The sequence below is a fragment of the Caloenas nicobarica genome, chromosome 4 (assembly GCF_036013445.1).
Source record: "Caloenas nicobarica isolate bCalNic1 chromosome 4, bCalNic1.hap1, whole genome shotgun sequence".
Lineage (NCBI taxonomy): Eukaryota > Metazoa > Chordata > Aves > Columbiformes > Columbidae > Caloenas > Caloenas nicobarica.
Window position 1 is genome coordinate 24,875,316 of NC_088248.1, and position 27,768 is coordinate 24,903,083.

General features: G+C 43.1%; 1 protein-coding gene across 2 annotated transcripts in view; it reads right to left on the reverse strand.

Moving 5' to 3' along the window:
- AFF1 (ALF transcription elongation factor 1) overlaps nt 1–25,032 on the reverse strand; it is a 106,047-nt gene extending 81,015 nt beyond the window's left edge. For both annotated transcript variants that reach the window (XM_065633433.1, XM_065633432.1), the window contains exon 1: nt 24,856–25,032. In XM_065633433.1, the coding sequence (XP_065489505.1) occupies nt 24,856–24,884 (29 nt within the window). In that variant the 5' untranslated portion in view covers nt 24,885–25,032. The remainder of the gene's footprint in view (nt 1–24,855) is intronic.
- Nucleotides 25,033–27,768: the final 2,736 nt, after the last annotated feature.

The following is a 27,768-nucleotide window of genomic DNA, read 5'->3' on the forward strand; positions in this document are numbered from 1 at the left end:
GACAACATTTTCAAAAAAATAGAGCAGTGCGGAAAGAAACTCTGCCTCTCCTCTTGTCCTCTGTGTTCTCCGTATGAAAATAAAATGAAAATAAAAATCTACTTCATTTTTGATTGTAATAAGATATGTTGCTGGGTCCAAAAAGGAATTATTCCAGCAGCAGGGAAGGGGGTGGAGAAATGCAAACACACACAGCACCCACTTCCTTCTGAATGCACAGAACCTTTTCCTCTGAAACATTAAGAGGGAACATTTCCTTTCAGTACAACTGCAGGAAATCACAAATTTATTGAAGCCCTTTCGCCATTAAAACAGATCCTTTTTTATCATGAGAAGTTGCTGATCAACATTTCTCAAGATTGAGACACACATTCTTGTTTAATTTGAAGGCAAGTCACATTGCCCCCCCCCAAATGATTAAACAGAAATTACACAGGATGCACTAACAGCCTCACTGCAGTGCCTCAGCTGTGCTGCCCTGAAAGTCTTCACAGAACTGCCACCCATTTATACAGACAGGATCACACCTACAAACATTAAATATGCAGTTTCATTCATCAGCTTGAAAAGAAACATGGATAAATGCATGGCACAGAAAGGTACCACGCAACACAGATGTGCTCGACTCTCACACTGTATCACCTAAGCAACTTGCCTGGCAGTAACTGTAAGACAAGCAGATGAAAGGAGGACATTAAAGTTATTATTAAACAGGCATCAGAAGTGCCTCATCCCAATGTTTCCTTCCTTTCCTTTATGGAAACATCATCAAGTTGTGGCTTGCTGGATATTTTTAAGTTCTGTTTGTTTCACATCAAACGCTATTTCATAGAACATACACGGTTTGAACAGAAACAAATGATAAGAGGAAAACATATGGCAGAAGAGGAACAGATGGTATAGTTAGTCAATTATTTTCTGCATCATCATCAACCAGCTTTGGAACATGCTTTCCAAAAATACATATCTTCACACTGGAGAAATGAGTTGGAACTTGAAAAACAAGTTTTTGCTTCCTCTCCCTCCTTCAACTCAACAAGTGCATCCAATCCTGTTTACTGACTGTATGACAGCAGCGTTAGACCGCTGAGCAAGGCCTCACAGTCTGTACTTCCACGATGACTGCAAGAAACCTCCTGGCAAATACTTTTGAAAAAAAAAAAGTTCCAAGAAAATCCAGTACTGCTGCAAGCTTTCCTTCAAACCATATGAAAAAATGATGCTGAATACACCTCTTCCTATGTTTTAAATACATGGCTCTTTAGATTATACCAAAAAGCTGATGTGGAGAATGGCTGGGATGTTATAACAGGCAGCAGGGTACTGCCAGTTTCCTTAAGTAGGAGGCAAGTTGGCTTTTGCCAGAAAAAACAACTCTGTTCCACCTATGTAACATTAAGCATCTTCTCATTCTGCCTTTTCACACTAATCTTTGGATTTACTTTCTTACTTGTTTCCTATTTCTATTGCCAAGTTTAAAATATATTCATTACTCAGCCATTAAAAGGCTTTAGCTTCCTTTCGGCATCAATAGGCCTTTATTCATCCAGCAGTTCCCCAGAGTAAGCCCGAATGTTTCCTGAGAAGGGCTGAGACCCTGCAGCGCCCAGTGACTTCGGCAGGAATTGGGAACTCTCAGATGTTCTTCAAACATGACAAACCCTTCACTGAGCCTAAAACACTCAAATGGCTATGTACTTAAAAACACAGCCCAGGATCTGGAGCAGTATTTCTCAGCCTATGCTCTACAAACCACTGATGGCTCAAAAGCGAAAAAAGCCTTGTGAAAAGATGCAAATAATCAACACTAGCAATCTCTTCTCCACCTACTCAAAAAAAGCAAACAAATGAAAGGTTTATGACTTCGATTTTCCCTCAAGCATTGAATTAAAATCTAATTTTACTTAAGTGTAAATGAAGGCCATTACAGCAATGTTGCAGTAGACAGGCCTTGGATACTTTTGAAAGAGATGTGGTGCTCTCCAGACAAAAATGCTTCCAACAGGACCTCTCCAAGCTGGGCCATTCCCTGAGCAGCAGGGTATCCTATTCCTCCTCCCCTCCGCAGCAACCAGAGCTCTCATATCCCCGTCAACTGTTCCTCGGTCTCCACAGACACACCATTTACCCCAGGAGCAGAAAGCTTTTGATTGCAAGAGGCCAGAAAGCCTCACACGATGAATATATCACAGGAACAATGACCCCCTTCCAAAGCAGTGAACCCCTGAGAAGCCAGAACACAGCATGCAGTCGGACTCTGTCAGCAGAATGATGCTCCCAACAAAAGCAGGAGCTCACACTGAGGACCAGCCTCACTTAACAGCCGTATACAGCAGCAACTTATAAACTGAAGTGATTGTTGCATCCTTCCAAATTTTCTACAATCTTTTCTTAGTCGTCTTCAATAACAGTACTTAATGATTTCGCCATAGTTGAAGTGCCTGAACAAACCGGGAGGCAGACTTTCCACTCAGGATGCTGCAGAAATGAAGTCTCTGAAGACAACCAGGCTTTCAACCTCACCCCGCATATGCTGTTAATAGAACGCTGTCAGCAAAGGTGTTAATTATAAGTTACACAGGGAACACGAAAGTTGTCATTCTCCATCTAAATGCAAATATACTAGGAGGGCTTCTAAGAAGGTGTGGATGTGTGAAGTGTAATTACAAGGAAAGCAGACAAGGTGTTGGAACAATGATGAATTTAAGGCTTTGTTTGATCTGGATATGGCAGGCAAAGGAGGAAATGTGAAAAATTTAAATCACCAGGTACATGCAATGAAAAATCCTGACCACCCTGCCTCTCAGAGGTGAGGCGTTCTGTATACAGCAGCCTAATTCATCAGGCACACATCTCAGGATTTCCCCATGCCCAGTAAGTGGTGTGCCTGCCTTTCAGCCCTGAAGGCACACGTGTCTTTTTGGGTAGCTAAGGAAAGATCTGCAACTCAAGTGCTATTTCAGTAATTGAGTACGCACAGAAAGATTCGGACAAAGCTGCTGTTGCTTTGGCTGCAGCACTGATGGAGCAGCACTAGATGTGCAACCCAGGATGGGACCTGAGCCCAGGACTATTCCCAGGGTCCGAGAGCCCCCTCCCAGCTGCACACCAAGCAGCTTTGGTTGTGGTGACCCAGCTGTGACAGACTGAACTCAGGGGCAGCTTTTGCAGGCAAGAAGAGTCCATGTCTCTTCTCACTTCATCAGCAAGGATCAAAATGTTAGCCTGGTCAAGACACAGACATACACCCTAATGTTACTTTGCAGAGGTGACAGCCAAGAATGAGTTACTCTAAACTTCACTCTTTGTCCCAAGATCAAAGACTTCACTCTGCCACTAACAATTGTTGTGCTCCTGTTACACAGCCAAGCAATCATTTTCACATAGACTCAAGTGCCTCCAGAGCTGCTTCCACAGCACGCTCTCAGACGCAACACCAATCTGGTTCAGCTCAGCTTGGACTTTGAGAAATGTACACCCAGATCCCTCTGAGAGCACATCACATCCTGGCTTTGTCTGACAATTGGTCTGTTTGGAGAAACAGCATTCCCTGCTGAGCAGATCCTGCTCTTGCAGGGAGGGGACTCTGAGTCACCCATGATCACCCCAAGACCTGTCTGCAAAAAAGCCAGAGGAAACGATCACACAAACAGAAAAGACATTTACCCTTCAAAAGGTACTTACATCACGCTTTCCTAGATCAAAGGCTGCTGGAAGTAAATACAAGGCCTTGGCACTATCAACAAACATACAGGGTGTAGCCTTTCTACCCAAATGTAAACTTTGGGTCTGCTTGGAAGTTTAGCTCAGAAAGAAAACATCTATTGTCAAAGCACAGGAAAATTTCAAAGGCCAGCCACTCTTCTCACTGCCCCCACAGCACTCATGCAACTAATTAACATTTTTATCCCACTCCATTCAACTTGTTCTCTTTCAAGTGGTCCCACACACCATTTCTAAGCATGTCCTGCTGCCCCTCCCAAAATCTGCTTCAGCACGCAAGTTCACCAGCTATTTAGAAAGGACTTTTTACAAGACTCCTAGTGCAGCCGTCATTAAGCACCAGCCATCACCACACTGAGTGCAGAACCACATTTGAGTTTTCATCTATCATTCTTCAGCTTTCTCCTGGATTTGCCCCAGCATCATCTTGCATTAGCTTAGGCCCCATTCTGACAAGTCTTGGATGTTGTTTTCCTGATGGTTCACATGTGCTGAGGCAAACTCCTTCCACAATGGCTTATTTTAGGCCAAGAGCATCTGCACCTCCACCACCACACCACCACCTCAAGTGCCTCCACATGACAAAGCAAGCGTTGGCAACATTTCACCTTCCTTCTGAGCCCCAGCAGATCCACCAAATGACCAGAAGATGCACGCTGCCTGGGCTGAATCAAGCTAAGGACAACTGAGTTGAACCCTTCAGACAACCACGTTGGTTCAACGCCACAAAGTGCTTCTCACGAGAGCAGAACAGAACTTTTCACTGACATACCTGACAGCTGTCAACATCTTGGAAATTGCTATGCACAGACTTACTGTAGTAACTCACACCACTCTCTGCTTATACTATGCTCCTTAAAAATCCATCTGGATTGCCCAAGAAACCACCAGAAACAGGCAGTTTCTGACATTATGTGGACAAGAAGGTAAAAGACACCACTAAATAAGTTCATTTAGTTTACTAAGGAGCAAATACTTGGTAGATGGCTTTTTATCCTTCCATGCTTCTCCAACCTTGAGAAGCATTTTTTCTGAGTTGACACGGTCTCTTCAAAGAAACTCTGGCTAGCATGTATGCATAATTCTAAGGCAATGAACACAAACCAAAGCAACACTTTTTTCTTTTTCAGAACAGCATAGTATGACAATCAGCACACAAGAATTCCATGTACTTTATTTTTTTCCCTTTGACAGAATCCTACAAAAAACAAGCACAGAAAGAAGGGGTTTTATACTGAACGCGCAGTCAGTTTCGCATTTAAAATACTGTCCATAGAGGGTCATTTCTGATCAAACACTTCATGTGCACATATAATGGCTTCTCTCATAAAAAGCTACTCCCCAGCAGCAAGCCTTCCCTAGTTACAAACAACGGATTGTCAACAGCTATCGAAAGATATCCCTAAAAGTCTACGATGCACCTTCACCACAAAAAAATGGCTATTCCTTTTCTGTGTTTTTTTTTAACCTACCAAGTGCCATGCACGCTAGGAGAGCAATCTTACCAGCACTTACACCCGTGAAGATGAACATACTTTTACCTGCCTCCCTAAAGCCAGCAGAGATCCCCACGTAAGAACCGTGACATGCTGACAGATCAAAGCCCAGACTTCTACCAAATACTGCAAATGGAAAAAATTGTTACAAAGCCTTCAACCAAGTATCACACACACTTCTGTAGAATTAATGCAAAAATGATGTGAGAAAAGAATAAGGAAACAAGAGAGGAAAAAGACAGGGAGAAACAAGTGTCAGAATTTTCTCCAGGGTTGCTTCTTCCAGAAGAATGCCAGACGTTGAGAAACCTGCCAAATTAACGTGTCAATGGGCAAGGGAGAAATTATCGCTAATGATGTACTCTCATTTTGATTTCCTCAGATAAGGAGGAGGAAGATAGATACAGATGAAAAACACATTCACACAAGCCGCAGTTGCTTTCCAGGGCTGATCTTGCTCCACCCAGTCTAAATCTTACAATAAACACAGAGGCAAAGTAACTTTAAAGGAAGTGATCGAGGATCAACTCTCACTAGGGAAAGTGTCTGTTTAAGTAACCACAGATGTGCTGTAGTAACCCAGGGTTGCAAAAGCACTGTTATCACAGTACACAGCCTCCTGAAAAAGTAACCAGTCTTCTACTTAAGTGTGCTACTTGCAGCCTGATTGTTAAAAACTGCAGTTATGATAAATCTTCCTGTAGCAAGAGCTCAGCTTTTAAGCCAGCTGTTTCAGGTGCAAATCCATCCTAAACACAAGATCAAGATCGACCTTTTCTCAGAAGTGACCTTTTCTCATCTTTATGGATTTCAAAGTCAAAGGCGGTCAGTCTCCCATCAACAAAAGGCCACCTTTTATTATTCCTAACGTATCACAGGGCAAGCTCAGGCAAGCTGGGCAACCAGGTAACAAGCCACTGAGCAGCAGCTGCTGTTGAAATAACTGTTTTAGTGGTACTTACCCTGTCCCTGCAGCACCTGGAGCTTGCTGCAAGGTGTTTTTTCTTTCCCCTTGATGAAAACAGAGGTAAAGCACTTAGCAACTGCCATAAATCAATAATGTACAAATCAACTCAAATGTGGCCACGTTAGAGCAGCGCAGTGGCAATTTGTTTGGATAAGACAGTGTTCAGAACGTATGAGCACACAGAAAATTATAAATAAGAAAAAAGACTGAGGCGAGTACACCCATTAGAGACCCTGCTCGACATGTTCTGTTCTCCACCAAGATGACAGCAGCTGGAACAACTCTCACCTGTCAGGAACAGACTCTGCTATAGCATCATCCACTCCCATAACATTTCTCACTCTTCTTTATCTGCATTCTGCTCATAATAAAAACAATCGTGTGCTTTTCCCAGTCACTTAAGACACATTAAAAAAAAAAAAAAAAAATCTAACTCAAGTGTTGGCTTATAAATCCCAGCTCAGGAAAATGATGCAACCGAAGTAAAACCGGTGGCAGAGCACTAAAACTCGAGTTTTGTGAAGCACGACCGGATCCTCCAGTACCTCTGCACTTCAGCTCTTATCTCTGTGCCAAATCTTTCTATTCCAGCTCTACAAGTACAGGAACAGGGTAGCTCCTAGGTGGTAAGCAGCAAGCCTTTTAGAGAAGAGATAGTCTTTTGCTGTGTGCATGTGTGCACGACTGCAATGTTTCATCAGCTCACCCACTGCTAGCAAAGTATCTCTGTTTCTAACACTGATAAGGCATACTGAGATAGGCAGAAGTGATTATCAGCTGCTGCCTGATGAATTTGAAAGCTTTCTGCAGCGAAGTGCTGCATGAAATCTCCCATCGCACACATCTGCCCGGGAATTCCTCCTCTCAGAAATCTGGCACCTCAAATAAACTGCTCCAGGTTTGCCTGGGAAAAGCAAGAATAAAACCTACGTTCCACCCCATGTAAGACCTATCTTACCTGTTCATTTGCTTTTGCCTTGACATATTTTTTTTTTGTTGTTATTGTTCTTCAGTACAATCATTTTATGGGTAATAGGTTTAAAGGCAGCAAGAGAACTGTGCGTTTGCAGTAGCAATCTACAAAAAATTTAATGTAAAAATGTAATTGGGTTTCTATTCCTTTAAAATACTGGGGTTTTTACTGGCAAATCCTGGAGATCTGAGAGATTAAGTCAAAAGGCTGTTTCAAACTGGTACAGGTTGGAAAAAAAGCAAAGTAAACAAGTAAAGGATCAAGAAAAAACAGGTTTTGCCATTAGTGCTAATTTCCCAGAACTGTTTAATTAATTTTTTTCACATAATTACAAGATTTTGATTCACACACACATTTCCACCTTACTGATTGCAGCAAAATGATACTGTGATTGCTTCTACCTACTGCTTCTTTACGCCAACTGACAAAATATTTTATTCCTGAGCTATCACAGTAGCATTCGGTAAAGCAAAGCCCAGTGGCTGCCACCCAACCCAGTTACTGTTTCCCCAGGGTCCTCATAAAAAATTACAAACCTTTCAAAGAACTACCTCAGTTAAAAGGTCTTAAGAAAAAAGTAGGTTACAGCAAAGTTTAAAAAAAAAAAAAATCTAGACTATATCAGCTACCACATTTCAGAAAAAAATAGTGTTTAATTTTCCATGTGAAATAATTTTGCAAGTTAAATCAATAATTCAAGTCTTACAATCCATTTTTCTCCGTAATTTCTTCGAGTATACATAAATGTTTACTGCAGGTTCAAGAAGTCAAATGCAACAAATTTTCTGCTTTAAGACTACATTTAAAAGTATTCAAGTGGACATCTCTTTTGTTCACTGGTTTTATAGAACTGGCTATTAAACAAAACCCGCATTTTTGCTCTCTTCTGCACCAAAGAAGAATTTCAATAAGATACACAGTAAAAAAGAAACTGAAATGTTTAGTGAGCACCTGCTTCATGTGCCTGCATTTTAATTCTCTTTTTAAATGAGACTCCTCCACAGGTGGGTAACAACCCTGTACATCCAGCTGAGTCAGTAAGTCACCGGTTTTCCGGAGGAGCCCACTGTTAGCTGTGCCCACACTCCGTCAAGCAGCTCCCAAGTCCATCACCTGTACTGCCACGCGGTCGTCAGGTGCCACATCACAAATCTATTGCCACACAGCACATCGTGTCCTCATTTCACAGGCAGCTCAACCACAGCGCGGCTTCTCCACGAAGAGCCCCCGTGCACTCCCCAAACCACATCATGTCGGTGGAGTACCAGCTTCAGCATCATTTCCATCTTGCTTTGTGTGACACACAAACACATGCAATGGTCTGGGCTGGAAGGAAACTTAAAGATCATCTAATTCCAACCCCCCGGCCATGGACAGGGACACCTTCCACTGGACCGGGTTGCTCAAAGCCCCGTCCAACCTGGCGCTGAACACTCCCAGGGATGGGGCATCCACAGCTTCTCTGGGCAGCCTGTTCACCACCCTCACGGGGAAGAATTTCTTCCTTATGTCTAATCTAAATCTACCCTCTTTCACTTTAAAGCCATTACCCTTGTCCTATCTTATCTTGTCCTGTCTTTTATCAATTCTCTTGAGGCAACAGAACCATTGTAAAGCCTGTTGCCGCCTTCTGCACTTCTAAAAAGTGTAATCAGTTGTTTAATTTGCTATGAAGCATAACAAAAGGAAAACCTACCAATATAAGCATTTGAAACTGTCTCAAATATGGAGATGTGCAATTCTGCCTCCTGAATTTTTAACCCCATGCAACCTAGTAAGCACATGAGCATATTTATAATATTTTTTGTGAAACATACTGTGTGTAAAATTCTTCCTAAAAAAATTGACTAAATCAGACCTAATGTGCTATGAACAGAAACAGCACTGTAACTAATTAGTGCTTAAGAAAAAATTAAAGAATATTGAAGACCTAAATTCTTTTATACATTCATAAAAGCAGCAGCAAATAAATCATGTGCAAATTAAAAGGTTTCCTATTCTTTTGAGTTTTCCACTTACATAACAGCATGTACCAAGTAACAGGTTGGACGAGTCTTATCTGCCTAGCAAGGACTAAGTAGGAACAGAAAGAGATTAGCAATGTTTGTAGAAAAGATCTGTTTATGAACTGAAAAGCCTATTTTAAAAAAATCTTTCCTGCAGTCTCTGCCAGACCATAATTATTCCAGAAGTATTTCCTAATTTTTCCATCTACACACACAAGCACCTGCTAATTTTCCTATGTTTTGTAACTATTGTTCAATTTTATTATGAGGCGCACATGCTCATATCCGAGTACCTCTGTGCTGGAGTTTCAAACTGCATTCGAATCATTAGCCTGATGTCTATATAACAAAGCATCTCATTGTCATTCAAAACAACTTGGAAAATGTTCAAACTATGCAAGAGCAATAATCCATGACAGGGTGCATTAGGCAGGTACCGATGCATGCCTAATGCACATTGCAGACCTTGTACCGTTCCAAAATACACTCTGAAGTATCTTTATCTTTCCTTTTTCATGCTTTTTAAAAATACTTACGTGCAGTTCATTTTACACAAGCTATTGCTATCAGCAGCTACAAAAAGCTATTCCTTTAAGAGAACGGTAAAAAAACCAGCTACAAATAATTCTCCCTTCAATTATGAACATGCCTTTCTAATTTTTCCAAATTTAAAAATAAATCAATAAAGACCATTTTCCCTGCATCATCTGAACCTCCATTGGAAAAGCTCCTATCTTTCCCTCGGTATCGGAAGGCAGATGAGAAGCACGGACTGCTCGGCCTCACCATGGTCAGCAATGCTTGTGTACGGGCAGTGGGAACGTCACGCTGGCTTCCACCAAAAGCAACAGCCAGCTCTGGTTCCCACGGGCAGGCAGGGTGGGTTTGGCACTGCCAAGACCCACTGGAAACCTCTCCAACTGTGCTTGGTGACGTGCACACATGTGTGCCCCAGATAGAAAGCCCAACAGGCATGTGGGATGGCCCAAAACCTGCAAAGAAAGGCTTGAGTGACAAAGGGGCTTCTGCACAACGTAGCACAGAAAAAACAAGCTGTAAATTGTGGGAAAAGGGAGGGCTCGTGGGAACCAGCCGGGCCACTTCCAAAATATTTACCTTGCCTCCCCTGAGCAGCACTCGCTAGTCTCAGAGCACATATTCCCTGATAACCCTGTTCTGTTCTGGAAAGCACACAGCTGTACACTGAATCAGCTGCCAGCTCAATACCGAGTTCAGCTATTTTTACCTGATGCTGCCTAACCTAGATGAGATACCTGAAAGATGGACACAGCTTCTGTAAGGACTAATGCGCCTTGAAAGGTTTGCAGCAATACCGAAAAATGACAACGTCAATGTGCCTTTGAGCCATCTGTTTAAAAACACGCAGTATTTTTTGTGAACCACGTAACGCAGCAAAAGCCACTTTTTTAAACTTTTTTTTTTTAAACAGGGTTGCAGACAATGAGTTTTCTAGCTGAAATGGCAAACTACTACACACCAGGAGTTATCTGCCAATAATTGGGCAATCTGCTGATTAATAGTTTTTCTGGGTTGTCTAAGGACAGTGCATGCATGAGTATCTCGCCACTATTAATTAATCGCTCTTTGTGCGTTTATCCTGATAGAATGTACGTGTCCTACACAGCGAATGCCCTGAATGAGGTAATTTCTACCTCCAAAAGCACTTGCTATTGTCAATTTATTTGCCCTGCTAAGCCTCACGCTCAGATTGGCTATAAATCATCATTCTTAGCAGCTGAAGTGTTTAGTGTCTTTTATTCAATATTCTTCCCTCCCCACCGTCCCCCCCTGCAAGTACAGTAATCATGTGCTGAACAGTCTTTTACAGCACTGCAATTAAGAGATTATTCCATTAGGCTTTGGATTTCTATCCGGTTTTACATTTCCATTAAAAGCACTTTGTTAAACAACCGAGCAACCCAACGTAATGCAACGACGAGAGTCTCACGAGCAGATGCCCATCAAAGCAGCCCTGGAAAGGCAGGCAGCACTTGTGGGTCAGAGACACCCTCATCTCATGTGGGGTCCCCAAATCAGGGAGAAGACAGGTAGCATGACTGCAGATGGGCCAGTGTGGAGCGAGCAATGGAAGAGTTGACTGCCATCATGTTTCAGTGAAACTGAGGAAGAGTCACTGCCCGGACACCTAAGTGTAGGATGAGTTTCTCTGTTGTGTATCTAGATTCGAGTAAGAAATAGCATTCAAGTTTTATTTCTGTGATAAGTGACCTCTCCTGGTCCCTTACATTTCAGTACACACATGGGGCTCAGTAATTCATCTATTTCAAACACCTCCAGTGTTCATGCAGCCTCCGTCAATACAAGTACCACCAAGAAAACTGGACACTTTCTGTGGGTGATGTAGCTCTGCTGACCATTCCCACATCCCTGCCCTCTGCCAGATCCATTTTAAGCCCAGGAGAACTAGAGGCTACTGGTGAGAGCTCCCCCTTGCTCCATGACGTGCGCAAAGTTTCAGCCCTTGGAAACGGTCAGTACCAGCAAAGCCCTTGCAAAGTACAAAAGCTGTGGCAAATGAGGAAGATATTCTTCCTCGGATCTCGACAGGAAGCACACGGGATGAACAGATGTTAGATGCAACTCCTACAAATGGAAATTGAAGAGGAAGCTCAACTTTAGCCGTATTAAAGATATGCCTGTCTCAGCCATCAGAACATACGGTCACATCACAGCTACTCTCCTTTTTCAAAGAAAGCAAAACCTGACAGCCAACTGGTAAAAGGCAAATAGTCAAAGTACTTCTTAATTACATTACAGCTCTCCTACTTTATTGGCTTGGAGACTCTTTGTATCATTTTGCTTCCAGTTTTAACCTTCTGAGGAATTGGTATCTTTCCAAGACTGCTCTCAACCCTCTGTCCTTTTGTCTGGGGAAAATACCACTCTCGAAGGAAGTCACGTCTGCCCAGACAATAATGGTGGTGGTTTTGTGCCAAGCGTGTGACCAGGGCTGGAAAATTGCACTGAAGTGCTGCAGAAATACACAGGAGGAGATTCACCAGGCACATGCAGCATTTTGTCCGCTCAGCGGTGACTCAGGACGTCTTTCAGGGATACATCGCTTTCTCTGATACAACCCATCAGAGCCTCTACCCTTATGAATATTTTCACACTAGCAACCAACAGCCTCTCTTTCAGCACCTGTCCTCAAAGCCACGCTGGCAACAGAGTGTTTGGAAGGAGAATTAATCAGCTCTGCCTCTCCCTGGGGTTTCCTCATCCCCTGTCCTCCCATGCACATTCCCAATGACACTTATTCATTCCCCTGAGCACGAGGCAGGAGGTCTGAGCTTTGCCCTGCCAGGGGCCAAGCAGATGTCCTACAACAACCACCGCGTCAAACTTCTGAAGAAGGTTTTAAATTCTTCTGTGGAGGCTGCTGCATTTTCCCCTCACCCTCTGACTCTGTCTGGAGCTACATTCAGCATCAAGCGTTGCAAGTCTCTCGATCAACCTGCTTCCAACCAGCCTCCTGCATCATCAATGGGGACACGCTTCCTCTGGGTTGCTTCATTGCTCTGTAGTCTCTGCCTGCCCTACAGACTCATTCGTGAAGCGTCCACAAACACAATGAGTAACAACTCCAACATCAGCTAACGCCCCAAATAACCCGAGTCACATCCAGCCAAGTCATCAGTAGAAAGCTAGGTGTTTTCAAGAAAACACAAGCTGATCGTAGGGATTTGGAATATTTTTTCTTTTTAAACCACAGGAAAACTAAATCTCCCTAAAACCTCAGCAAATACTTTCTAACACATTCTGCATCTTTTCCTATTACTTAATTCCTTAGTTGTCACAGTTACTAAACATACAACACAAAAGAGTAGAAGTTTTGCACAACAAACGTGTTATACATTAGTATTTCTGGAAGGCACTTGAAAAATGGGAGGAAGGAAGGAATGGAGAGAGTCACTATTTCTGCATTTTCTTATTCCACCTGAAACCTTCCTTTTACTCAACCTCAGATCAATTCTCAGAATCCTTCTCAGCTGGCATATTGTGCCTTAGCCCCAGATTTTTTCACTTAACACAGCCCTGATTAGAAACATGAGGCTTGTAGCAATACACAGAGAATGAAAAAAAAATAGAGGAAATATTAAAGATTAATATCCCTTCCCTCTCCCACCTCTCTTTTTCTCTCCATCCTGTGCACATGTAGAAGTCATTACCCAGTTTCAAGCTGTGAATCAGGAACCTATTTCAAGCACCTGCTTATACACATGTACATGCAAAAACCACCCTCTGCATAAAAGCTCCAGGTCAAGAATTCATTTTGAGCACAAGCTCTGAGCACAGCTCCTGAACAGGAATGCTCTCTTGAATTGGACTTGAAAGCTTAAAGCCAAAGGAAACTAGAAAACCAGATACTGGTCTAAATGGCTCCCTTCATCAAAGTAGTTTGTTGCCTTATAACACACAGTTTAAGCCCCTCAAAAGATGTGGAAGGGAGGGATCAGCTGGAACCGAGCATACATGCTGAAGACTCTAATTTGACCCCGAATGAGGCCGACAAAGAAAAACCCGAAGCAAACAACAAAGTCCAGAGTAGTGGCAGTAAAACCACCTTGCACGTACACCCTGCTGAGCCCTGGCGCATTGCCTTGGCTTCCAGCACACCCTTGGCAGGGCCAACTCACACAAACTCTTTCAACCCTCCGCCGGTTTCCTACTTTCCATCAAGACTTTGCTGCACATCAGCAGGATCCGAGATCTGTATCTAGTCAGCGCCTGCACCTCACTTGCACTCCCTCTTATTTGTACTTACTCACCAAAGAGGAAGGGGTGAAAACAGAGTTCAAGGAGTTTCTAAGAAAACGCCATGACTTAATTAAAGACTTTTAAATGCATCGTATTAACCCCAGTGACTGCTAATGGTTTTTCAGCCCTCATGCTCTGGTTCTTGTGTGTTCAGGGACTGAGGAAAGAAAGCAACATTGAACAAGCAAAAACAAATCATTATTTGCTTGGCAGATTACTGTACATAAACGGTCTTTAAAGTTGTTACACTCAAGTAAGCATAGCTTATATCAGTATCATCTGTGCGTTTCTGTCATTAGGCTGAGAGGGCGGAGGATGGCCCACTTTCAAGGAAGCAGTTTCTTAAAAAGGAAACCATTAACTTGATGTTTAATCAATGTACAAAGGAACAGGGAAGTAAAGTAGTAATTTTCCCAGTATTTCCCCTGTCTGTAAATTGCTTGCTTTTTCATCTCCTCCACATATGACACCCCTTGCCCACCAAATTAACAGCTAGAAAGCAATGGACCATAGGAAAAAATGAAAGTATGGCTAATACAGAAATCCATCAAAAGAGAAGCAAAAGATGGGGTTGGGACACAAAAATAAAATAGTTTTCTTCACAATACCTTCTTTTACACAGCATTGCTACATGACTCTTTTAAGGGGGGAATATTTTTAAACATGACTTTTGAGTTTTTCTTTTGCTGTAGCTGAAAAAAGGACTTTTTTTCCCCCCTCCTCCCTGTTTCGGTTAGCACAAATAATTACTGCCAAATCAGAAAGCTACAGAAATAAGCACTCTTGAGGGAGCTGAGTGGAAACGGTATCGAATGCAAGACCCTCAACTGAGACACTGGGCGCTTCATGCATGTCTCTTTAGAATTAAGTACAGCACAAAGTCAGTTCTTAGCGTAAGGACTGAAACAACTGTATTTGGCCACAAAACAACACAAGGTTCAGCCCAAAGGACAGAATGTCAAGTAAATATCCACTGGATTTAAAAATTAACCCAGATCGCGTCTGGCTTTATAAACATTACAGGGGTGTTTGTACGGGTTTTTGAGTGTTTCGTTTCATTTTTAAATAGCATAGTTCCTAAATTTTCATGATAAATTCTCTTGCAAGTTGTTCAGTGAAAAGCATCAACACACACCAATTAGGCTGCCAAGACAGAGCCTGCAAAGGTTTTGGCTGCAATAATCAGATTATGTTATGATGACAAACTGCTTTCATTTACTTAAGAATCACGGAGAGAAGGTTCTGGCTGTGAAACACAGTGCTAGACTATCAGCTGTCTATGTTGTAAGAAAAAGAAATAGCAACAGGCTACCTGCACGTAAATTCAGCCTGTCCCTCCAAAGGTGTATCAAAACACATAATGAGAGAAACCTATCTCCTCTAGGTCAGTTCGTTCAGTTTACTTAACCGACTTGGAAAGAAAACACACTTTCCAAATCATTAGGAACTAGACCGACTCACATACTTAAGTAACGGAAGAACTGGCTTGGGAGCCAAGTTTGAATCTGGTCTGGAAGGAGGAGTGAACAACATCCACAAAAAGTTAAGGGCATCTTCAACGGGAAAGTCTAGGTTTTGCTGAAAAGAAAGCTGTTAACTTTTTTTTTGTCTCCTTTCCCAGACTAAACTCTGCATTTCAAACTGGCTAGGCTGCCTTGTAGGCACAATTTCACGCATCTACACAGAAAGCCTTTGATTAAAAAAAAAAAGTTTCCAGCGTGGCTTATTCTTGCACAAAAGGCTGCAGTCTGTAGATAAAATGTACAGCTATTCACAATCAAACCTTAAGCACACCTTTGTACTCAGAAATACTCATTTTTGTGACAGATGAGTTTAAGTCAGTAACTTTCCCTTCAGCTGTTGTTATTAATGGTTTCACAGTAAGCTACAAAACTGCTCAAACACTTGTATCCTGCTAAGAAAGACTAGAAAGAAAAGTGCTTTTTTTTTCCCCCTCAAATGAAACTTGCTGAATGATATGCTAAAAATAAGGTTTTTTCCCCCAAAGGTAACTTACGGAAAAACACACTCCAACATCTGTTACTACTAGACAGCACATCTTTACAGTGTTATTAGTGCCACCCATGTTGTTTTTCAGCTTTCTTACTTGTTATTTCTTGATTACATTATACCATCTAACTTATTAACTCTGCGGTTTCCCAGCAGGGAAGAATTTCTGCCAGCTCCTTCATACATTATACCATTTTTATCCCGATAGCCTGATAACATTAAAATTTCCCTATAACTAGAAGAACAAAAGGCACATAGGTATTCCTTTATTGGCATATGCTTTGAACAGAGAAGGCTGGGAGTAGTGGCGCCATTTTTGTTACAAATAAACAGAGAACTGCAAAGGAAAGCTTAGTAGCACTTAATTCACTACATGACTAAAAGTCTTTTTTCAAGAGTGAAATACTGAGTTACTGAATTTTTCCAAGTCAGCCAATCTAGGAAGTTTTTTTTTTGGTCCACTATTTTTAATGCCTCAGTGTGTGAGTCAACTGCTTTTCATGCAGAATGCAATGGGAAAAATCCCCCATGTTTCCAAATACCACACCTCATTACTGCGGTGTTTCTAAAAGGAGATTAGACTTTCTCAAAGAACAGAACACAATTCTACATGTTTTTCAGTCTCTCTCTGACTTGGGTAGTTACATAGAATTTTCTTAGGCTCTAGACTAGTAGGGTTTTTTACTCTTGTAGTCCACTACTCAGAAACAGGCATTTCCTCTTTGGAGGGTCACAAACTACCAGCTAAGCAAAGAAAGCTTATTACTAGTTTGATGAAGACAACCTATGTAAAATGGATAGAGGTTTGCAAACAGATAAAGATCATTAAAACTGTTCCAAAACCTCAGCAAAGCGATCACATTCTCTTAAAATAGTAAGAGACTTGTTTGTCTTGTTTCCAGAATGGAATTTATAGAATATCATGTTAAATCAGAAACCTTCAACCCCAAAACTTCATTTATTTAAATACTTGAGCCACACAGTATCCAAACAAGTTGAAAATCATGAGCTTTTGAAAATGAAAGTGCATAAAAGACATTCTCAGACACAAGGAAAAAAAATATATAAACTCCAAGTGCTTCTGAATTAACATTCTTAAGGCTTTAAAAGTAGATAACTATTTTTGAAGGAAGAAGCACTGCTTTGAGTACTGCCATAAGCTTCCCATCAGCCTGCATGGGAGACAAGTATGGAGAAGGCAAAGCTTCTTCTCCAGACCGGGACATACCTCAAATCTGGGTATCCAATAGTCACGATCAACCCTGCAGCACAAACCAATAATAAACTGCAAGCCAGGTTACAAATGAAGAGTTTACAAGTGAGCTTGACTTTCAGGTAGCAAATATTAAAGAGAAGCACAAGTGAAAAAACAGCAAGCAGCCCAAGCTGCACAACCACACACGACAAGCAGGTATCATGCTGGTGAAGGCAGGCTCCAAAATGCCTTTCTCCGAGAAGGGTAATGAGTTTTATTTCTGATGTGCGAACTCAGGCAGCTATTAAAATTTAGCACAAGAATCACAAGAGACAACGTGATAGGAAGTCTCAAGTATAATCACATTGTTTCTACCGGCTGCTTTCCCTTCTATTTTCCCTTTGAACAAGTAGCAGAACCAAATACAATCACCTCACACACTGAAGAGGCAATATAATGGTTTAAAAAAAAAAAAAGGGAAGAGTAACTGTACAAAATATTTTTGCCAAAGGACACTCAGTGGGAACAGAGAAGTAACTGCAGTCCTCGTGTCAGACAACATTGCACTAGTAGTGGAAAAAATTAGTTTCTCCAAAAGAAAGAGGCACGTACTATGAACCCAGTAATTTATGCATGAGGCGACTTCATTTTTCTACTTATAGAACCACGGGGGTTTTAGTGCATTGTTTTCTTGGTTTGGTATTTTTGTGTGTTTTGTGGGGGTTTTTTGTTGTTTGCTTGGTTGGTTTGTTTTTGTTGGTTTGTTGTGGGGTTTTGTTTGTTTTTCTTTTGCTTTTTAATTTATATAGCTAGACACTCCTAGAAGTAGCTTTAAAAACAACATCAAAAGGCAGGTGTGACATTTCGGTAAAATTGAAAAGAGGCTCTCAGGTTGGACTACAGGAAACATCACATGGTCTCACTGGACAGAGATGGGTCTTTCACCTATGACGAGAGTTAACTGCTGGAAAAAGCAGACAATCCTGTACAAAGGGAAACACAAGTAGTCCAGAACATCTCTTTAGCCAACATAGCTTACAGCCACCATCCATACCTGTCGCCCCAGAAGCCGCATGCCAGAAAAAGCAGCCTTTATTCACCGATATCACGCAGTTTACACTAAGCTTTGGCCAACACAGTTATCTCACCTCTGCAGTATATTTGTTCCCTCTACTTTTAGCAATGCCAGCAAAACTTTTCAGGGCAAACAAGGCCTGGAAGCTGCAGTGACAGACAGATGTGGCAGCCATCAGGGATGGGGGTCTCCAGGTCATGGCAATGGTAAGGTAGTCTTAGAAAAAAAAAAAAAAAATAGTTTCCCACTCCACAGCACAGTTAGTCCATGCCATCTCTCTGTTAGCACATGTTATTTTAGCAAAGGTATGAAGAAATAGGTCCCTAGAGTGACAGTGTGTTCTCAGCAGAGCCACAGGCTTACTGGCACCAGGAAAACAACTTTTACTAGAACAACGAGTTCTGCCGAGGGCTGTGGGGACAGGGAGAAGAGAGAAGCATTTCACCAAAGTGCTTCTGAACTGCTAGCACATTCTGTGTGTTCAGATTGGGATGATTTTTCCAAAACAGCCTACTGGGGAGAGAGGATCCTCGAGAAATAGCTGCGGACCAGTTATGAGGGAGTGTTTCTAAGCCATACTCGCAAAGATGAATTACCTCTATAGCATCTTTTTTAAACACAATCTAACAAACTGCAGAAGCACAAGAATACTGAAAGCAATTTCTTACCAAATGTCTACAACTCCCCAAAGATGTAAATATCCCTTTACTGCCATACATTTTAGTAATTCCTTTCAATTTCAGATGCTGGCAGCTATCCGTATTTTGAACTGTCATGTCCAGGGAAGATGCACATGCACTCATGCTCATACCTCACATACACACCAGCTGCTAAACACCACAGCCGTGAGTGAGCCATTCATACATTGATAGATACACCATTTGCTGCTTATAGATTACACAGTATATGGTATTCTAAGCCCCCAAAAGTGTACAGAATAGAAATACTACCATATGCTTGTGAGTTTGCTCTCATTTCTTTTTAAAAAAGGCTTCCGCTCTACTCTTCACATTTCTGAAAAAGAGTTTTACTGTTGTCTCTGAGATTAAACATTAACATTTTGCTTTCTGAACTTGCACTGAAAATTAAAGCAGAGATATTATTTTCTCTTGACCTGACGGGCAGCATTGCAAAAACAACACTAAAGGAAAACTTTAGGTCACTGGTACAATAAACACTCAGTACAACTTGTAATGACAAGTCTACACACTAAACTATATTTAAGCCTACACTAATCCAGAAGACAAACATTTCCATGAAACACACAGCACCTGTGATGAAGGTTGACTACCCGAACCTGCTTAGACACCTCAGCTTGACAATGCTGAGAACAGTCACATATTCAGTATTAACATTAGCAGAGCACCTCCTCAAATGCAGTTTGTGCCCACATACCTGCTTTTTCTCCCTGCCTGCCACTCCTCCCTTCCCCTACAAGAACAAGGCAGCAAAACAAATGCATTTTTTAAAAACTGTGCAATTAAATAAGGAAATCATCAATTTCTGCACCTTGGCAGTGTTCGGCCAGCTGGGGGCTGGCTCTGCACAAAGCAGCTGTAGCAGGGGAGCAGAAAGATGGGGGGAAGGATCCTGCCTCTCTCACCACTCTCCACAGCTGCCCAATTCTGTACAGATCTAGAATGCAACTTTTCTTCCCCAAATTGCCTATGAATAGGTGACTGTGGAAAACCTGCTCATAGCAGATGCAGCAGCTCTTGCCTGTTGCCCATAAAAGCATTCTGCTGGAGTAATACAGCTCTGTCTTAATCTGCCGATGATAGCACTACATTTTGCAGGAATATCTGCCCCAGCCAGTTGCTCCACCTCGGCCAGCGCTACGTGTGCTTTCTCATTTTCACCACAGACACGGATGAGCTGCAGCAGCCAAAACTGCAAAACATAATATGGCCAGTCACTTCTTTCACAATAACATAACACACAGAAAAAAAACCTCCACATTGTCTTCAAGCCTAAACAAGATGAGTACTTTCCCTTTTTTTTTTTTTTTTTATTTTGAGGCCCAGGCATCTCTACACTAAAGTAACTTTTTCATCATGTTGCTCATGAGCTAGGAATACTCTTCCTCACTGCACTGTAGTGCACCTTGTGAAGAACAATGTCTTTGCAGCATTCCTACATACTTTACTGAGATGGCTTTTCTATCATATTTTAAAGGCCTTTAAAAGCTTCATGCTGTCATTCACTATGAGTATACTCAAAAAGAAAGCACCAAGGAGAATTTATGCAATTCATTAAAAGCTTGTTTCCTGCTATTTGTGCTGCATATTGCAGTTGAGCTAGAAAGTGATTTTATCATAAAAAGCAGTGAGAAGATTCCTCTCTCCACAATACAGACCCAGATCCAGGAAAACTATGTGATTTAAGGAAACATTCCCTCCCATACCAGCTCAAGTATGCCATAATAATACTATTTCGGAGATTTCAGGGTGCTTGGCTATATTAAAACTTCAAACCCCCACTGAAAAAAAAACAAAAAAACCCCCCAAACAAACAAACAACCCACAGAACACACCACAATCCACTTGAAAAAAAAAAAAAAAACAAACAAACAATGAACTTTCCTGTGAGCATCTCTTCTCTGTGGGGGAGCTTCACCTGCAGGCCTGCCCCAAAGCAATGGACTCCAGGCCCAGAAAGCCCAGGTAATAATTAACTGTGAACTGAAAATCCCCAGCAACCTGCAAAACATGCTGTGAATTAGGCAGGCATTTCGTTGTGGAGAAAACAGGGTTGTATTTCAATAGGCAGGGCTGGTAGCAGCATACTAGCAAACCTGTCAGGAGTTCACAGGATGTTTTAGCTTAGAACAGCGAGGCAAACTTCAACCAGACACTGTTTCAGCCCTTCTTCACCTGCATCAGCTGACTGGAATGCAGCATCACCGACACCGGCATTTGCCTGTGTCAACAGGCCCCACAAAACAAACCAGTTATGAAACACGTCTCTAGATCTGGCCTGGAAAGCTGTGAAATGACACCAAACAAAAATCAAGCTGCATCATTCAACGCAGCTTCCCCTCAGGGAAAAGCCTCAGCATGATTCTCTTTAAAATTATCTGTTTTGCTGCATTTACCATGTTTTAAATGCAGATATGGCCACATTTTATTTACGCACAGCGTCACTTTTTTTTCTTCCCCCCCCCGCCCCCCCCCAAGTGGTACAGCCTCATTTCAAGATTCTTCTGGGTTTAGCTGGTATGACTTGGCTTTAGGGGGTGGAAACAGAGGGCTTCCCAGACTGCTGCCCATCATTACCCTTCACTGCAGGGCTGACTCAGGAGAAAGGGCAAGGTGAGCCCAGCAGGGATGACGGCATGACACTCGGGTTTCATGTTGCTCTGACCGTGCTACGGACAAAGATTAGGAAATTGCATTCATTCTGCATACCTGTGATCATACTAATCCTGACCACGTCAAAAGGCGAGTTATGTAACAACTGGAAATTCTTAGCATCCACAACAACAAAAGTATTTCCTTATGCATTGATTTTAAATAAACTGTCACTGACAGGGTCTACAGATAGTTTGAAGTGATCCCAGCCAGCCTGAGGAAAGCAACCTACATCTTCAAAAAAGCAGCTATCCTGTCCCACACACCTCCCGGAGGTCCTGCCCCATCCCAGAGCAGCTGAATGGCACGTGATGGATAACCACACCATATCTAACAAGACGGCAAACTTGTCCTCATTCATATCGATTCTGCTTCTGCTCACACGTTCCTGAATATATCACGAAAATCTGACACAAACCCAGGGGATACTACAGGCACCAGATCATCTGTGTGTTCCAGAAGCAAGTGCATAGAAAGCTACAGCTGCCAGCCTACAGCTCAGCTAGCAACTTAAAAAAAAAAAAAAAAGAAAGAAAATCTACATTGTACACAAAACAATGCAAACTGGGGGATAGTTTCTCCACATAATAGCTCTAGGTATAAGCTATTTACAGCAGCCATTGGTATAAGCTGCTTATTCTCCAGCAGCTGAAACAAATACATACCCAACTCACCATGTAATCATTTCTCAAGATTTACTATTAAAAAAAGTTATGGCATGCATTAGCACATCAGTTTCTCAGTCACCACTATTACAGTTTTTAAAAATGCTGACAAGCAGCAAAAGACATGTTTTATCGCCTTGCTTTCCTTACCCTCCCACCCTTCAGAACAGTGAAACCCAAACTCCAGTTATCCACCCAAGATGAGAGCACTGAAGCTGAACGACGCAGGATCTTCTTGTTACCAAACACGCATCATCCCCAATGCCACAACCCTGTCACTAGCTGAAACATTCAGCGTGACAGCGAGCAAACCCAAGCAGACGGAAAGGCCTCCTACAGAGTGATACCCCAAATCGCAACACTGCTCTGTATCACACCACCTTGTAAGTAACTTACTGAGCTTGCAGAAGTTGTTTGTATTTTTTACAAAGGAAAAAAGAACACAAAAAGCTCACCCACAGCTTTTGTCAGCCACCTCACAGAGTAAACCCTGTGACATGTTACGGCAAATGAATTCTGGAGACATCTGGCCTCTCAGTCCCATGCAGTATAACTCCAATTATCTATTATGAATATGAATTCATCCTTTACTGTTGAATAAAAGCTTCTACACACTCTCAAAGTATAAATCTCTTGGACTGAGATTCATACCCCTGCTGATCCATGCCACCAAAACAGGAATACCACAAGCACCACAAATGTAGCCTCTTCTCTTGCAAGAGATCCATTTATGTTGCTCATATTCACTCTTGCTCCCTTTTAAATATCTTAAAATGAGCAATAATCAGACCTTAACACTGACCTTAGAGCACGCAGAGGTTACCTTACCCGCTTTGCTGAAATGCTCTGACGCAGTTTTACAGCTCGAGCACCCTGACAAGAGCAAAGCTGACGCACGCAGCAGAGGAGAAGGGAGGGTACAGAACGGCAGGTGCACATCTTCTCTCCAGGCCGGTCTCAAACAGCAAGCGTGGGCCACGGTCCTTTTATCTACCCCATAGTACTCAGCCCCACAGACCCAGTCCTCCGTTCCATTTTCCTCGCATTCAGTTTGAACCACTCGACATATACAACTTTCTTCTTGGCGCCATCCACCTTACGGGTTCAGGAAGCAGACTGCTGACCCCACTGCCAAACTTGCCGTTTCTTGGCCCGTTTGCTGAGGCTGAGGGCTGCTGCTGGGACCCAGCCCCACCTGCCCTCCCACCACCCAAGAAGAGGGTCGTGCGACCTCCGAGACATCAAGCGCATCCCTGGAGCCCAGCCAAGCTGCAAGGTATCCTCTCTTAGTCTGTTAAAGCAATGCGCTGATAATGCAGGTTGGTAAATCATGCGGATAAGTGATCATACAACGGGGGAAAAAAAAAAAAAAAAAGCTGGAAAATTAAACCTTCACCTCTTTGTTAGGTCCTCCCAGTCTGCTCACAGGCAGAGAGCGCGGGCAGCCGGAGCTAGAGAAGAGTTCAACTGCTAACGAAACAATCAATCTTCCAGTCCTTCCTCCCCAAACCTCAGGGTTCTGTCATTTTGCAATTTGTAATTTCAAGCCAGGTCTTGGCCTCAAAGCTGCAGAAGTGCACCACTCTGAATATTCACTGCAAGTGCTAAACTTCTGTTTAGGATATGCCACCATTTTAAATTTTTGCTGGGTTTTTTTTGTTTGTTTGGTTGGTTGGTTGTTTTTTTGGTGGCGGTGGTTTTTTTTTTTCCTCTGCTTGGAGGAAAGGGGAGCAGGGTGGCTGTTTGGGACTAAAGAGCGAAGAAAAGAGGAGTTTCTCTACTCGGCATTTCTGAAATGCCCATTAAAGCATCATAAAACCTTAAAAGGCATTTAACAGGTACCTTAAATAGCACTGCTTCATCAAGTACTATGACTTAAGAAAAGCTGCCTCCCCCATGCCGGGTGTGAAAATTTACTTTAGACAGGATGCCCCCCTCACTTCAGTGCAAGCAAGAGCTTGTTTCTTTAAAGCACAGTTAGTTGAAAAGCGTTTAACCAGGCTCGGTATTTTTGTTTTAATTTTGCTCCCTGACAGGAACTACATTTGATCATTCTTTTTCATGCTCTTCTCTACAACCAGTTTCTGCCCCCCCGCCCGCCCAGCAGATTTGCACACAAGCAGACACAGCCTGCTTCCATTTTATACAGCTGGCTCTCCGATCCGACCCAATATAAACCACCTACCTTTTAAAATACTGCTGTAAGCAATCTCGGAAACCTGTTTACACTCGTCTAGTTACAGGCAAAAATAAAACAAACAAATAACAGACAAGTCCACAAGGGAGAAAATCAGTTTCAGGTAGCTATTAATTTGTTGGACTGGGAGAGATTTGATAGGGAGTAATTAAGGCTTTGTTTTCCCTGTTAAAAGAAAGTTTATGTTGAGAGGAGGTAATGGACCCTCAGTGAGAAAAAAATACACACGAACAAATCTATCCAGGACGCGTCTTCGGACACATTTCTCTGAAAGACAGTGTAAAAATCAACAGCGAACTGTGCGTGAAAAGGGGCGAGGGCATCGCTAACACCACCAGCCCGTGCAAAACCCGCAATGAAATCTACCGACAGCGACAAAAAGTTATTTAATGCCGTACCTCGACTGGGCAGCCATGGCGAAGTTCATACAGCCAAGCGTCCTCTGTCCATGAGCTCTTTTCCCCGGCTCTCCAGGTTCTAACCCGCCGCCAAAACCTTCTCTTCCATCTGCCGGGCTGCCCCCCCGCCCCGGCTCCCGCTGCCCGGGAGCGTGTCCCCCTGAAGCGTCACCGCGGCCGCTGCCCGCCGCGCCGTCCCCAGCGCGGGCTGCCTGGCGCAGGCTGCGCTCTCACTCATCATGTTGATCGACATCCGGGCACCCGGGCCCTCCCCCGGCCGCCTGCATTCCCGGCCGCCCGGGAGGGGGAGGCGGCCCCGCACCTCCAGCTGCGGGGGGTGGGCAGCACGCCAGCCCCGCTAAAAATCCCGCGGGCCGGCTCGCAGGTTGCGGCACTCCGCGCTGCTCGCCGCCGGCGCCCGCCTATTTCTGCTTATTCCCTCTTGCTCGCTGGGCAGCGGGTCTCGCCGCGGTTCGCGCCGCGGGTGCCCGCACCGTGCGCGCCTCCCCCTTTCCTGCCCATGCTCCGTGGTACAACCCAGCCTCCCTACATGGAGATGCTGCGGGACGGGCCCACGGCAGCGCCCGGCGCGGGCCGGCAGGGCGGGGCCGGGGCTCCCTGCCCGGGGCGGCCCCTCTGCCCCGGGCCCGGCGCGGCCCCTCTGCCCCGGGCCCGGCGGCACAAGAGCGGGCGGCGTCGCTCGCCGATGCCCGGGGCTGGTGGGGAAAGAGCACGCGTGGGGAACTGGGAGATGCGGCGGCTGTGGATGATGCTCCCCAGTCCCACATCCCAGGGCTTGTGGAGTTTTTTTCCTTTTTTTTTTTTTTTTTCCCTTTTCTTTTTGGTGGTGTTATTGGTGCTTATTTGGGTTTTGGCTTCGTTTTCCTTCTTGTTTGTTTGGGTTTTGGTTTTGTGTTTTTTGGGTTTTTTTCCTTAAGAAAAAATCAAAGGAAACGTCTCACCTAGTTTTCCAAATACAAGACCACCTTCAAAACAAATACAGGACCTAGATGTAAACACGGTACCCCATCTGGCAGCGCCGACGTAGCAGATGAAAACCCGACTATGCCAACTAAACGTGCAGGTGTCCATACTTCAAATTGCAGGCTAAGAAACTTTTTAAGTGTTAGCAATTTCTTCTGGGTGCTGGTCCTGACTGTGGCTTGTAGACTCACACAGAAAGCAGCAATACCTGTCCCTTGCTCCGGGTGTTCCCTGGCACAATTATAAAAACAAACTACTACAATTCCTTTCAGTCAGTAATTAACCAAGCATTCAGCAAGCAACCTTTCCGGGCAGACTATATATGGCTAAGATTTCTACCAACACTGCGACAAAGTTACAGTCCTCCTATTTTGCTGTTTTAAAGCCCAACATTGTGTCAAAATACTCAGCAGATACCAGGAGAAGAGAGTTTATACCCCAATTCATCAGAAATAATAAAAAATAATTTTAAAAGTAAAAGGTCTACAAGCATATAATTTTAAGAATGTAGTTTAAAATATTCTAGCTAGGCTATCAGATTTCTTTCCTCTCCTCTTCCTTGTCTTTGCCCAAAAAGGAAAGATTGTAAATAGAAAACTGCAAGAAAAAAAGTTGCTCTGATTATAAAGTAAGCAGATAATACCACTGTTCTATCAGATAATCATGGACCCAACTGCTCATCAGTGACTGAGGATTTCAGGTGTCACCTTGATAATGGACAATGGCTATTATGAACTAAAAAAAAACCCCACCACAACCCCCCCCCAAAAAACCCCCAAAACACCCAAAAACCCCCAGACTCAAATAACAAATTAAAACAAACCCCAACAACCATGAAAAAAACACCTGAAATAAGGAACCAACCAAAATAAAAACCAAAACCATAAGACAAATAGAAAAAACAACCCAGGATTAATAAAAAACACAACTCAAGATAAAAAACATAACACAAGACAAAATTCACACCCAGCATTTTGTGAAATTGTTTGAAGCCCTGGAAGTGCCAGTAAAACCACTATCATCTCTGAAGACAAGACAACAATTTCACAACTGTTAACAAATAAGGAAACCCATGAGGACTACAAAATGATAACAGTACAAGTTCTGCAAGCAGGAGACACCTGCCCTTGAAAAACAGTAACACAAATCCTCCAACTCCCAGCAAAGCTTATAAACATTTCGCACACACGCAAATGCTTGCAATACGCACTTTTAAAACTTTAAACTAAGCTTGCAGAAGCAGCCATTTAGTGCAAGGTTTGTATGTAAATGAGACAGCACAGAAGGCACCAAGAGCTGATCACTGTGTACATCCTGTGATGCAGAGGTAATGAGATTAACGTGAAATCCTCACACAACTCTTTAATAAGGGCACCTCCACAGAGACCTGTCTCCATCTCACCAGGTGACGAACAGAACGACAGCACATCACAGACAGAACATCACCCAGCAGCAAAGCCCAGAAGGGAAGACAAGTGGCCCCGATTGCAGCAGGGGTCTCCAAAGAGGCAAAACTACCTACTGGTATTGGGGTTGCTAACATTGGTAGCTAGTACTTCTTATTTCACAGCATTTTGTACATTCAAAGTGCTGTAGAAGGAAGGAGAGCAGCTCTTTTCCCTAGAAGCCTAAATCAGGCTCTTAACTCCGCTGAGACCTGTGACCACAAGGCCTTTCAGTCAGGTTTTTTTACGGGTAGTTTACCACACGTGCCTAGAATCATAGAATCACTTTGGTTGAAGAGACCCTCAGGATCATTGTGTCCAACCATGACCTAACCTAACTCTAGCACTAAACCATGTCCCTAAGAACCTCATCTAAACACCTTTTAAACAACTTCAGGGATGGTGACTCCACCACTTCCCTGGGCAGCCTGTTCCCAGGGAACCTGTCTCTCTGATAATAAGACAGGCTCTTACATTAATTTTT